Here is an 11114-nt window from a genome sequence, read left to right as displayed (position 1 = left end):
CACACACACACACACACACACACACACACACAAACACACAAATACACACAAAAAAAACACACAAAACACACACACACACACACACACACACACACATACACACGTAATGTATACACACAAACACACACAGGTATACACACAAACACACACACGTATACACACAAACACACGCATACACACACAAACACACATACACACACACACACATACACACAAACACACAAACACACACACACACACACACACACACACACATACACACAAACACACACACGCTCTCTCTCTCTCTCTCTCTCTCTCTCTCTCTCTCTCTCTCTTCCCTCTGGCCCCATCGGTGGCCGCATAGTTGTCTGATGAGTCAGGAATGTGGTTGCATGCCTTACACATGAGCTATTACTGAACACAGGAGAGAGAGAGAGAGAGAGAGAGAGAGAGAGAGAGAGAGAGAGAGAGAGAGAGAGAGAGAGAGAGAGAGAGAGGGAGGAGGCGCAACATTAGAGAGGCAGGCGCGCGCGCTCGCTCTGAAAGTCAGAAGTGAAAAGGCGCACGAGAGGAAAGAGCGCGCGGCCGCTGAAACACAAAGGCGTCTCTGATATCAGTGTGTCAGTGTATCAGTGCTCATCCGAGCTCGGCTGGATTGTGCAGATTTCCTGCAGGTTCCCGTGTGTCCTGGATGCCCTGCTGATCCTCCTCCACTGACAGACATGCACGAGAGCGAGATGAGGCTGAAGATGCGCGTCAGACGCATTAAAGAAGGGCGAGATCTGAGAGGTGAGCTGGAGAGTGTGTGTGTGCTTGGAGAGTGTGTGTGCTTGGGATTTAGATATACAGTAAGATTTTGCATGCACCTTTTTCGTTATTTGTGATTCATCTGCCTTGAATTTGTACTTTTCCACTCTGTTAGTGTAGTTATGGGAGTGTATGAGAATGCATCATGTGGTTTTCAGTGTGTGTGCATATGTGCGCGCGCGCGTGTGTGTGTGTATGCAAGTGTGTCTCCCGTTCGCTTCATCTCAGTGACCTCATCCTCCTTCATGTTTGGACATCGATGACAAGCCGATCTTTGACTTAATTTAAATACATGACCATTCACTGAGTGAATGCAAACAGGAGGTAATTTCCCAAGGATATTCCTTGGGAAATTACCTCCTGTTTGCATTCACTTACAGATAAATAAATAAATGTATAAATAAATTATAAAGTAAAAATGTAATATAACAATATTTATTTTAATTAATAAATAAATAAATAATATTATGTTATCAATATTAATTATTTATTCTTAAAATAAAATAATTATAAATACATTATATATGACAAAAATAATTATACATATTAAAAATTAAAATTAAATAATTATAAATACATGATAAATGTCTAGAATATTACATCAAATATTTAAATATAAAGAAAACCATAACACATGATTTGAGTATTTGTTTTACTTTACATGTAACTATTTTGTTTACATATAAGAGGAGACAAACTTTTGTCTTTATACTCTCACTGATATTTTATTAATATTAATATTTGTTAGTAATAAAAAATAAAAAATAAAAAAACTTTGTTGCAACTCTCTCTCTCTCTCTCTCTCTCTCTCTCTCTCTCTCTCTCTCTCTCTCTCTCTCTCTCCCTCTCTCTCTCACGTTTCTTATTCTGAGTTTGCCAACACATTGCAGGTGAAGATTTGAACTATTTCAGCAGATTGTAATTGCCTTCAATCTATCATGCGCTGACATCAACAGCAGAAATATGGAAACCTGATGACTGCGAGATTTGAAATATGACATTGTGTCATTCCATAAATCTCAATGTGCCCCTGAACTTGCTGCAGTATCATGTCCCCACGAACACATTTAGCATGCTTTCTGTAAGCTCCTGCTAAGCAAGGCCCTAAATACTACAGATCTCTATTTAACCCTCACACACACACACACACACACACACACACACACACACACACACACACATATTCTGGCAGATAATGCACATGTGATTTAATTTCAAACAGCTTGGTTTGAATACCTTTTGAGTGTTTATTAAAAAATAATACAATCTGCACAAAACCAATCAATCACCTTCTCTGCAAGTTTGGTGTGTTTTACTCACGCTTTGAGTTTTCCATGAGGATATTCCGGGAGCCTGATATCACTGAGATCTCCAGAGGGGGGATCTGTGCTGCTTTTCCCTAAATCTAAATTCAGAAGCTGTAATATTTGTGGTCACTGAGCTGACATGAGCTGAATAACGACACCATTGTCCCCGTGGAGCAGCTTTACCACTGACTTTCTTTCATAATTGACGATTTCTGCAACACTGACACTGATATTTCCCTGTTTATTACTGTGAATCGGGATTATATCATTAGTGCTACATTAATGTGACTTGGCTATTTCAAACCAGATGTTCGGGAAAACCAAAACATATTTGTGTGGAAGTCACCACTAAGTTTATGCAAAACAAAATGTATAATTTGTTCACACTGCAGTAAAATCAATGATGAAGTGATTTTGATGTCAGCGAGCCTCGTGTCATGGGTTTGCTCCTCCCGTCTGTCCGACGGCCTCAGGACTCGCTGACATCATGCATTAGGAATGTCAGCCAACCAGGTCCGCACTAACGCAGTTCATGTCTGGTTTTCTGTCCTCTCGCTGGTTTGTGCTGGTTTGTAGACTGGAGACCTGTGGGCTGTGATGAAGCAAGCTAATCAGTCCTGGATGTTAACCCTCGTGTCAGAGCATGTTCACCTCGCCTGGTGCCAGAGCACAGCGAGCTAGTCAAAACTTCTGGAGTGCATGTGTGTGTGTGTGTGTGTGCATGTTTTTCTATCCCGGTGGGGACTTAACCCTGAATGCACACACACTCATGGGGACTCGTGTCACTGTGGAACTAAATTGAGGAAACAAGCTTATAAATCATACAGAATGAGTTTTTTTGAAAATGTAAAAATGCAGAAATGAATGTGTGATGGGTAGGTTTAGGGGTCGGGTTAGTGTGTGTGTGTGTGTGTGTGTGTGTGTGTGTGTGTGTGTGTGTGTGTGACGGGTAGGTTTAGGGTTAGTGGTTAGTCTAAGGGGACAGAATATGCAGTTTGGACAGTATAAAAACCATTAGGCCTACGTCTATGGCGAGTGTGTGTGTGTGTGTGTGTGTGTGTGTGTGTGTGTGTGTGTGTGTGTGTGTGTGTGTGTGTGTGTGTGTGTGTGTGTGTGTGTGTGTGAAGAGACGGCCTGTTGGCCACCCGCGTGTTGAGCGATGATGTCATCCTGCTTGGCGGTTGCTTTTAATAGCTGGAAACAGGCAGGCCTTGATCTGGGCCTTAAAGGAACAGGCGCTCTTTTAAACAAAGCCCTTTAAAAGCCCTTTTGCTGATTTGAATATTCAGCTCTTGCTCTGTTATATATAATCTTCACCCCGAGTGAGTATTTACACAGAAACTTCCTGGTAGCTTGTTAAACTCTTAGCATGAAGTCAATGGCTCGAGGTTACACCGGTGTAATTTGAGTATCACTGGCACTTTTCTTCCGTGACAAGCCGGGTCATGATGTCATGTGTGACTCATGTGAAACTGATCTGTTTGGTTTGACTCACACAGCAGATCTAATGATGTCATGCGAACATCACGCTGAAAAGTCCAGAACTCTCTATATTTTGTGAATGAGAGAGTGAACTGGGCTAGTGAATGTGTGAATTGGATGGATGGCAGGGTAAATGAATGGACTGATGGATGAATAAATAAATGAGAGGTTTGCCTTTGTGTCAACCTTCACACACACACATACTTAGAGACTCTTACTTCATGAGCTCATCTGCTTTTTATCCTTCATATTCAAACATTTGGTGCTATTTAGTTTCTCTAGTCTATGTCATAACTCAGTCATTCTGTCATCTTGACTTGCGTGTGCCTGTGTGTCTCAGACGACCGATCCGGGTGAACTCACACACTCGCTCAGTGATGTCATGGCGTCTGCAGGCTCTTCTCGGAGCGTCCAAGATTAGACGAGCGAGCGCTGGCTCCAAACTGGCATTTACAGCTCAACAAGCCACAGTTTCTATTTCATTTATGGTCATTTGAAGAATTACACAGTCACACTGTGAGTTTGAGGTCATCTGTGGCTAAAGCAAATAAAAGAGGCTTCATTTGAGAAATATTGAGGTCATTACATTGGCTTGCCATGTGTGTTACGTACATGTTTTTTTATAGAGTGAACCTGTCCGTCAAGTTGCTTTGGAATGATATTCATTATGATATATTTACAAGGGCTATTCAAAATGTGAAAATAATACAAACTAATTATGATAGCACTTTATTGTACAGCCCTGTTACCCAAACATATGTACCTACACTCTAAAAAATGATTTTTAAATGCAATTTTGGGTCGAATATGGACAAACCCAAACGTTGGATTAAAAATGCAATTTAAACATTTAACCCAATGGGTGGGTTTGTCCATATTTGACCCAAAATTGAGTTAAAACAATCTAGCATTTTTTACAGTGTATTACAGTAATTAATTACAATAACTGGGTACTAACCCTGAACCTACATCTAAACCTAAGCTTGACCCATGTAGTTACCTTATATAACCCAGTATTTTCTTACACTCTAAAAAATTATGGGTTGTTTTAACCCAATTTTGGGTCAAATATGGATAAAGCCAAACGTTGGGTTAAAAATGTAATTTTTTTGGCCCATATTTGACACAAAGTCGGGTTGAAACAACCCAGCATTTTTTAGAGTGTAGATAAGTACACTGTAAGTACATGCAAGTACAAATACTGTAAAATAAAGTGCATCCAGAATTATCTTCTAGATTGTATTTGTTTATTAATTGTAACAAGTCTATAATATCACTTTTGGGGGTCCTTGGCATTAAAGCATTCTCTAAGGCTTAGAAACTGTAATTTTTCACAATAAAGGTGTGTGTGTGTGTGTGTGTGTGTGTGTGTGTGTGTGTGTGTGTGTGTGTGTGTGTGTGTGTGTGTGTGTGTGTGTGTGTGTGTGTGTGTGTGTGTGTGTGCTTCCTCTGAGATCTGGTTGGGTGTCAGTGTTTCTGTGGCCTTCCTCGTTCCCACTGTGAGGAAGATGAGATCAGTCAGGAAGCAGGAGAGCAGAGAATCAGACACTGACACACAATCTGCCTTGTAAAGTGGCATGTCTCGGCTTTCACCACTCCATTGCTTTTCTCATTTCCTTTTCAAAGAGGGATTTCTCCGCTCTCGCAGCCCGGCAGCAGCGTAGACCCGTATGTGTTGGTTACAAAATGGTTTGCTGGAGTGAAAAAGTAAACATTGGTTCAGGGAGTGTAAAAATATATGCCTTGGTATTCTTCATCCTGGTGGAGGGTCATCTACTGTACGCCAAGTGTTCTGGATATGCTTGTGTGGCTTAAGCGGAATTGAAATGACAGGATATTTCTGCTGCGCCCGGAAAGGCTTGTTGGCCCCTGTGGAGTTTGTGTTCGGGGTTCATGTGCAATTCAGTCGGTTAGGATGTTTGGAAAACCCCTTCATTGTACTATTATTCCATTCTTACCGTAGGTGATTGAGTTTACAGCAAACTGTGTGTGTGTGTGTGTGTGTGTGTGTGTGTGTGTGTGTGTGTGTGTGTGTGTGTGTGTGTGTGTGTGTGTGTGAGAACAATGGGTCTGATTCACTAAAACATTTTCACAAACAAATCATGAATGATTATGAACTTTCGTTCTAAATTTTATTCTTAATTTGTAGGAGCAACTGAAATCACGTACTAATTTTATACATGCATATTTCATCTCAAATATATTTCATTATTGTGTGGAAAGCCCTTATATGGGCATGGTTTGGGCGTGTTTTATGCAACCCCTTTAGAATATTCCAAATTCATTAATTTAGGAAAAAATCCACACACATCGTGAATTAGGCAGAATTTTTCTGTATAAATACGAATAAGACTCAATGTACATGCACACGAGGGGAGTAATACATATTATGGTTGTTGCTATATTGGTTTGCCCTAAATGTATTTGCATACTTAGTCAAATAAGATGATATTATTTGTCTTTAAAACATTCGTCTTCTTCTCTGTTCCCTTTCAGGTGGCTTTGCAGCTTTCTCTTCTTGTTTCCCTGACCTGTGTGAGAGTAAACCAGCCACTATTGTACCTCTCAGCCTGTCCCAGCCCTGTTTACCTGTGGCCAACATCGGTCCCACCCGAATCCTGCCACACCTGTACCTGGGCTCTCAGAGAGACGTCCTCAATAAGGTTGGTAGACCTAAAAATAAATGATAAATTCTGGGGTTTCCAGAAGGGGAAGTCATCACACTCTAAAAAATGTAGGGTTGTTTTAACCACAATTTGGGTCACAAACCCAGCCATTGGGTTACATTTTTAAATTACATTTTTTAACCCAACGGTTGGGTTTGTCCATATTTGACCCAAATTTGGGTTAAAACAAGGGCATAGTTGGGTTTGATTCTATAGTGGTCAACAGAAAACACAACAAATAAAATGTTTGCCTTCCCATTCACCCCAATAGCAAAAGGAAAATTGGATTATGTGTTTTTATGACTTTACAAAAGAGCAAAAAAAATATGGAGAGATTGATTAAGATGGTCAGAAGAGACAAAGATGTCAGATTTTTCAGTCAGGAAATGCTTTCAGTTTGTGTTGCGCAGACATAACAAATTCATGAGGCATCATCAGATAACCAGGAATAGTTTTCTTCTACCTGGAGGGTGTTTGTGCATACCTTGGAATGATTGAAGTGTATCGTATCTCATCACTTACTTAGATAGCAGGCAAGTGAGCGCATTCCAGAAAATACTTTCATTTGATATTGGGCTGACTTAAATGTTAGCCCTGTCAAGTTGACACGAAACTCACCACCAAAACATTTTTTCTTGACATATTATCTGTCTACATATCTCTCATTTACAAAAGCTTCAGCATGCATGACAAACAGAGTCTGATACAGCTGGAATCTGCTCACGGAAGATGTCGGAAACTGTCTGTGGAATTTCTTTGGAATTAGTTTGTCGGCATGAACTTATGCAAAACTTCCATCTTTTAACAGGAACTGATGACTCAGAATGGTATCACATATGTCTTGAATGCCAGCAACACCTGTCCCAAACCCGACTTCATCAGCGACAACCACTTCATGCGCATTCCCGTCAACGACAGCTACTGTGAGAAGCTGCTTCCTTGGTTGGACAAAACCAACGAGTTCATTGGTAAGAATGCCAGACTATATGGTTTGCTGAATGGGCAATGGAGTATTCTAGAAGGCAGGTTTGAGGTTTGGTTAACACAAGCCATCTGTGCATCAGCATTTGAGGGAGGTATGAGTGATGTCAGCATTTGAGGTGGGCGAATGAGAGAAGCTGCTTCCTTGGTTGGACAAAACCAACGAGTTCATTGGTAAGAACCATAGACTGTAAAAAAATATGGACGTAGTGTCCGTGACGTCACTCGTAGTGTTTCTGAAGAGCATTTTTGAAGCCCAAAGTGGGCGGAGCCGGCCGTCGCCATCTAGGCCGCGCGTCACTCCCGGATAAACGAAAATGTGCAGCGAGGCGTATTAGCTGAGGTGACGTGACGCTAACAGACAGCAGACAAACGGCTAGTACTGACATCACATGTCACTCAAGTGGCCACGCCCTTAATTATGCAGAACTTTAAGGCTTATTATAATTTAAACGGATGAGTTATAAAGAGATTCACCTCCCTCACAGTTGTCATGAAGGGCAAAATTAGCTATATAGACCAACACCACTTTTTGGTCTATAAACACATTTTGTTTATGGCTGTAAACACATTTTTTTCTGCTGTAAAGTTGGGCATTTTAACTATGGGATTGACTCTCTTTTGGAGCCGGTCTCTAGTGGCCAGTCGATGAACTGCAGTTTAAGTTTGCTGAATGGACAATGGAGTATTCTAGAAGGCAAGTTAGAAGTTAGATCCTCTCAGGTTTGAGGTTTGGTTAACACAAGCCATCTGTGCATCAGCGTTTGAGGGAGGTATGAGTGATGTCAGCATTTGAGGTGGGCGAATGAGATTACCTCATGCTTTGTGTGCAATTTAACAGTGGAACTGCTTTTGACCAGTTTGCTGTTTCTCTCTATCCACAGACAAAGCCAAGGTGTCAAACTGCAGAGTCATCGTCCATTGCTTGGCTGGCATATCCCGCTCTGCAACAATTGCCATTGCCTATATCATGAAAACTATGGGCCTGTCTTCAGATGATGCCTACAGGTAAAGCTCTTTGGATGTTCAGATACTCTATAGACTGCCAAAAAAGACCAGCTTAGAGGCCTACGGTTGTTCCTGGTCAAGCTGGTGGGACAGCATAGTCTTATTGTTCAACAACCAAAAAACGCTGGTTTTGTAAGCCCATGACGGGGACCAACATAATGTTTGCATCAGATGAAATATGGCATCTAGCAGATGTTGTGTTTTGGATCCAGGTCCTCATTAGGAGATACTGATATTCTTAACTAGTTTAATCAGCAAGACTTCATTGGTCAGTCATGCTGTTTACCAGTCTATGTCGTTCCACGAGCTAGACCAAGACAATCAGAAATGTAATTAATGTATCGGTAACACTTAACAATAAGGTTCATTAGTTATTAGTTAATGTATTAACCAACATGAACTAACAATGAGCAATACATTTGTTACTGTATTAGTAAATCTTTGTTAATGTTAGTTAATAAACATACTAAATAATAAACATAATAAACAATAAACATAAACATTCATTGTTTGTTCATGTTAGTTCACAGAGCATTAACTAATGTTAACATATACAACCTTTGATTTTAATAATGTATTAGTAAATGTTGAAATTAACATTAACTAAGATTAATAAATACTGTAGAAGTATTGTTCAATTTTAGTTAATGTTACCTAAGGTAGTTAAGTAATGTTAACTAATGAACCTTGTGTAAAGTGTTACCAATGTTTCTAGACAGGAAACCAGTTGTATTTTGGCATTAAATAGAATTTTTCACATCTGCCATTCCTGTAGGTTTGTGAAGGACCGTCGGCCATCAATATCTCCAAATTTCAACTTCTTGGGTCAGCTGCTGGAGTTCGAGAGAGGCCTGCAGATGAAGAAGAGTCTGCCTTGTGACCCCATAAGGTTATCAGGGAAGCCGACTGAAGAGTTGGCAGATGTCCGACAGATGGAGAGCGATCACTGTGACCAGAGGAACCCTCAAACTACAGAGATCAGCATAAAGCCTCCGTCGCCAACCTCTCTGCAGAAAGACCTAAGCTCCCTTCACCTGTCCACCGAACGAATCCTTCAAAACAAACGGCTCAAGTGCTCCTTCTCCCTTGACATCAAGTCTGTCTACTCAGAGAGACAAAACCAGCAATCTTCTCCGTCAGACTCTGAAAACATCCCCAAACTCTGCAGACTCGACAGCCTAAAGACTAGCAACGGAGTATGTCAACACCCTTCGAAGGTAAACCCTACAGACTCGCAGTGTACTAACAAGACAAGAACGATCCAACAAATAGAGAGGTGGGAAAATGGTGGCTTTGAGAGGTTATCCACCACCACTCTTTCCCTCAATCTGAAGAAGGGAAACTGCGGGCCAAGATCGCAGGATCCCGTTCACGAGACCAACTTGAAGGCGCCTACTTTCCTCAGCTTGCCGTTGGGTTCATCCGCTAATTGGACCACGCATAGAGGCTTGAATCAAGCCAGCACCCCGATCACACCCACGGGTGACTGCCCTTGGTTCTTAGGCACTAATTTGGCACCATCTACTGGGAACCCAATGCACTTTGGCAGTGGTCCTGCTTTCACGGCTTACAGTTGCAGTGGCCAATCTGGCACCTCAAAGCCCGGCGTACGCCGAAGGGACGAAACGCAGGACTTTCAGAACAGCTGGCTCGAGGAAGGGAAAGCGGTCGTCTGCGGTGTATCGCAAGTGGACACGAAGTACAAGCGGCGCAGCTGCCAGATGGAGTTTGAAGAGGGTATTAACACGACACAAAGCAGCGAGGAATTTGGGAAGCTGGGAAAGCAGTCCAGTTTCTCCGGGAGCATGGAGGTCATCGAGGTATCATGACAAAGATGACGATCGAACACGAAGGCAATAACTCCAGATTATTTATGAGTTCTGTTGTTGAAGAGCTTTGCATCTATGAGGGACTGACGTCTGCAGCCTTTTTAGGCCTTTTCAGGCTGGGGGAGTTGAGGAAATGTATTAGGAATGACAGGACACACATTGGTTTTGCAAAAAGCAAAGAATACCAGTGTTTTTTTTTTAAGGAGCTTATAGACATATACATGATATGCACTCACACCAAAGACCTTTTCTGGCATGTCATCCTAAAGTACACTCAAAATGAAGGAGGATATACTTCTAGCATGACCATACAGAGACACTAAACCTGAAAGAATGAAATGAGTGTGTGTGTGTGTGTTTATGCTGGTTTTGATGCAAATTAGGGCAGCCGCACTTAACGGTGACTTCTTACCTTCTGGGGGAACTGTTTGTATGCCCAACTTTGAGAAGATGTAATTGCTGTGCGACATTTATTTTTTTGTCATTGCCCGATGGTCTATTTAGCTGAGGGGCAGATGCATTCAATGATGTCACTATTCAGTATTATACATTTTATCCACGATGTAATAAAAGAGTGAAAATATGAAGTGTATGTTAAACTGGGGTTCTCCCAGATCGACTACTGTGCACTGAGCATGCTCAGAACGGCTGGCTACCTACAGACTGACAAGCTGCTTCCGGCAGCACTATGTACTAAACTGTAAATCTAGACAATTTGCATATATGTGTAAAAGAATATTTCATTTTAATGGTCTATTTAAAGTTTCATGCAATGTTGCTTTAATTTATTGTATTGGTTTCATTCTGGCAATGAGCAATAATATATTATTTGAAAACGTTTTGGTCTTTGTCTGAGTCTCTGATGCAAATATTGTACATCACAAACACGTATGTTTATAATTGCTATAAATTGAAGAACACACACACACGTTTATTTGTTTGTACTATACAAATTTTCTCTGATTTAAATTTGTCCCAAAAGTAAGCAAGTTTGCTCACACAAATAGACACACACACACAATCTCTCTCTTTCTCTCTCTCTCTCTCTCTCT

General features: G+C 41.1%; 1 protein-coding gene across 2 annotated transcripts; it reads left to right on the top strand.

Moving 5' to 3' along the window:
* The first annotated feature begins 505 nt into the window (after nucleotides 1-505).
* On the top strand, nucleotides 506-10900 carry dusp8b (dual specificity phosphatase 8b). Of its 2 annotated transcripts, XR_014209240.1 has the most exons (6): nucleotides 506-771; nucleotides 6075-6241; nucleotides 7053-7212; nucleotides 8110-8233; nucleotides 9009-10224; nucleotides 10269-10900. XR_014209240.1 is itself a non-coding variant. In XM_082182221.1 (5 exons), exons 1-5 carry the CDS (start codon nucleotides 705-707, stop codon nucleotides 10060-10062), a joined length of 1572 nt encoding a protein of 523 aa, XP_082038347.1. In that variant the 5' UTR covers nucleotides 506-704; the 3' UTR covers nucleotides 10063-10900. The 2 variants fall into 2 exon arrangements, 1 of the variants encoding a protein (XP_082038347.1); XM_082182221.1 differs by having other exon boundaries at nucleotides 9009-10900.
* Nucleotides 10901-11114: the final 214 nt, after the last annotated feature.

This window comes from Leuciscus leuciscus, assembly GCF_965113295.1.
Source record: "Leuciscus leuciscus genome assembly, chromosome: 10".
Classification (NCBI taxonomy): Eukaryota; Metazoa; Chordata; class Actinopteri; order Cypriniformes; family Leuciscidae; genus Leuciscus; species Leuciscus leuciscus.
The sequence above is the reverse complement of the archived record's forward strand: the minus strand, read 5'-3'. Positions and strand labels throughout refer to the sequence as shown.

Coding starts and splice junctions, on each gene's coding strand:
- dusp8b (XM_082182221.1), top strand. CDS start 705: ATGCACGAGAGCGAGATGAGGCTGAAGATGCGCGTCAGACGCATTAAA. Junction 6,242..7,052: donor AGAGAGACGTCCTCAATAAG/GTTGGTAGACCT, acceptor ATCTTTTAACAG/GAACTGATGACTCAGAATGG. Junction 7,213..8,109: donor CAAAACCAACGAGTTCATTG/GTAAGAATGCCA, acceptor CTCTATCCACAG/ACAAAGCCAAGGTGTCAAAC.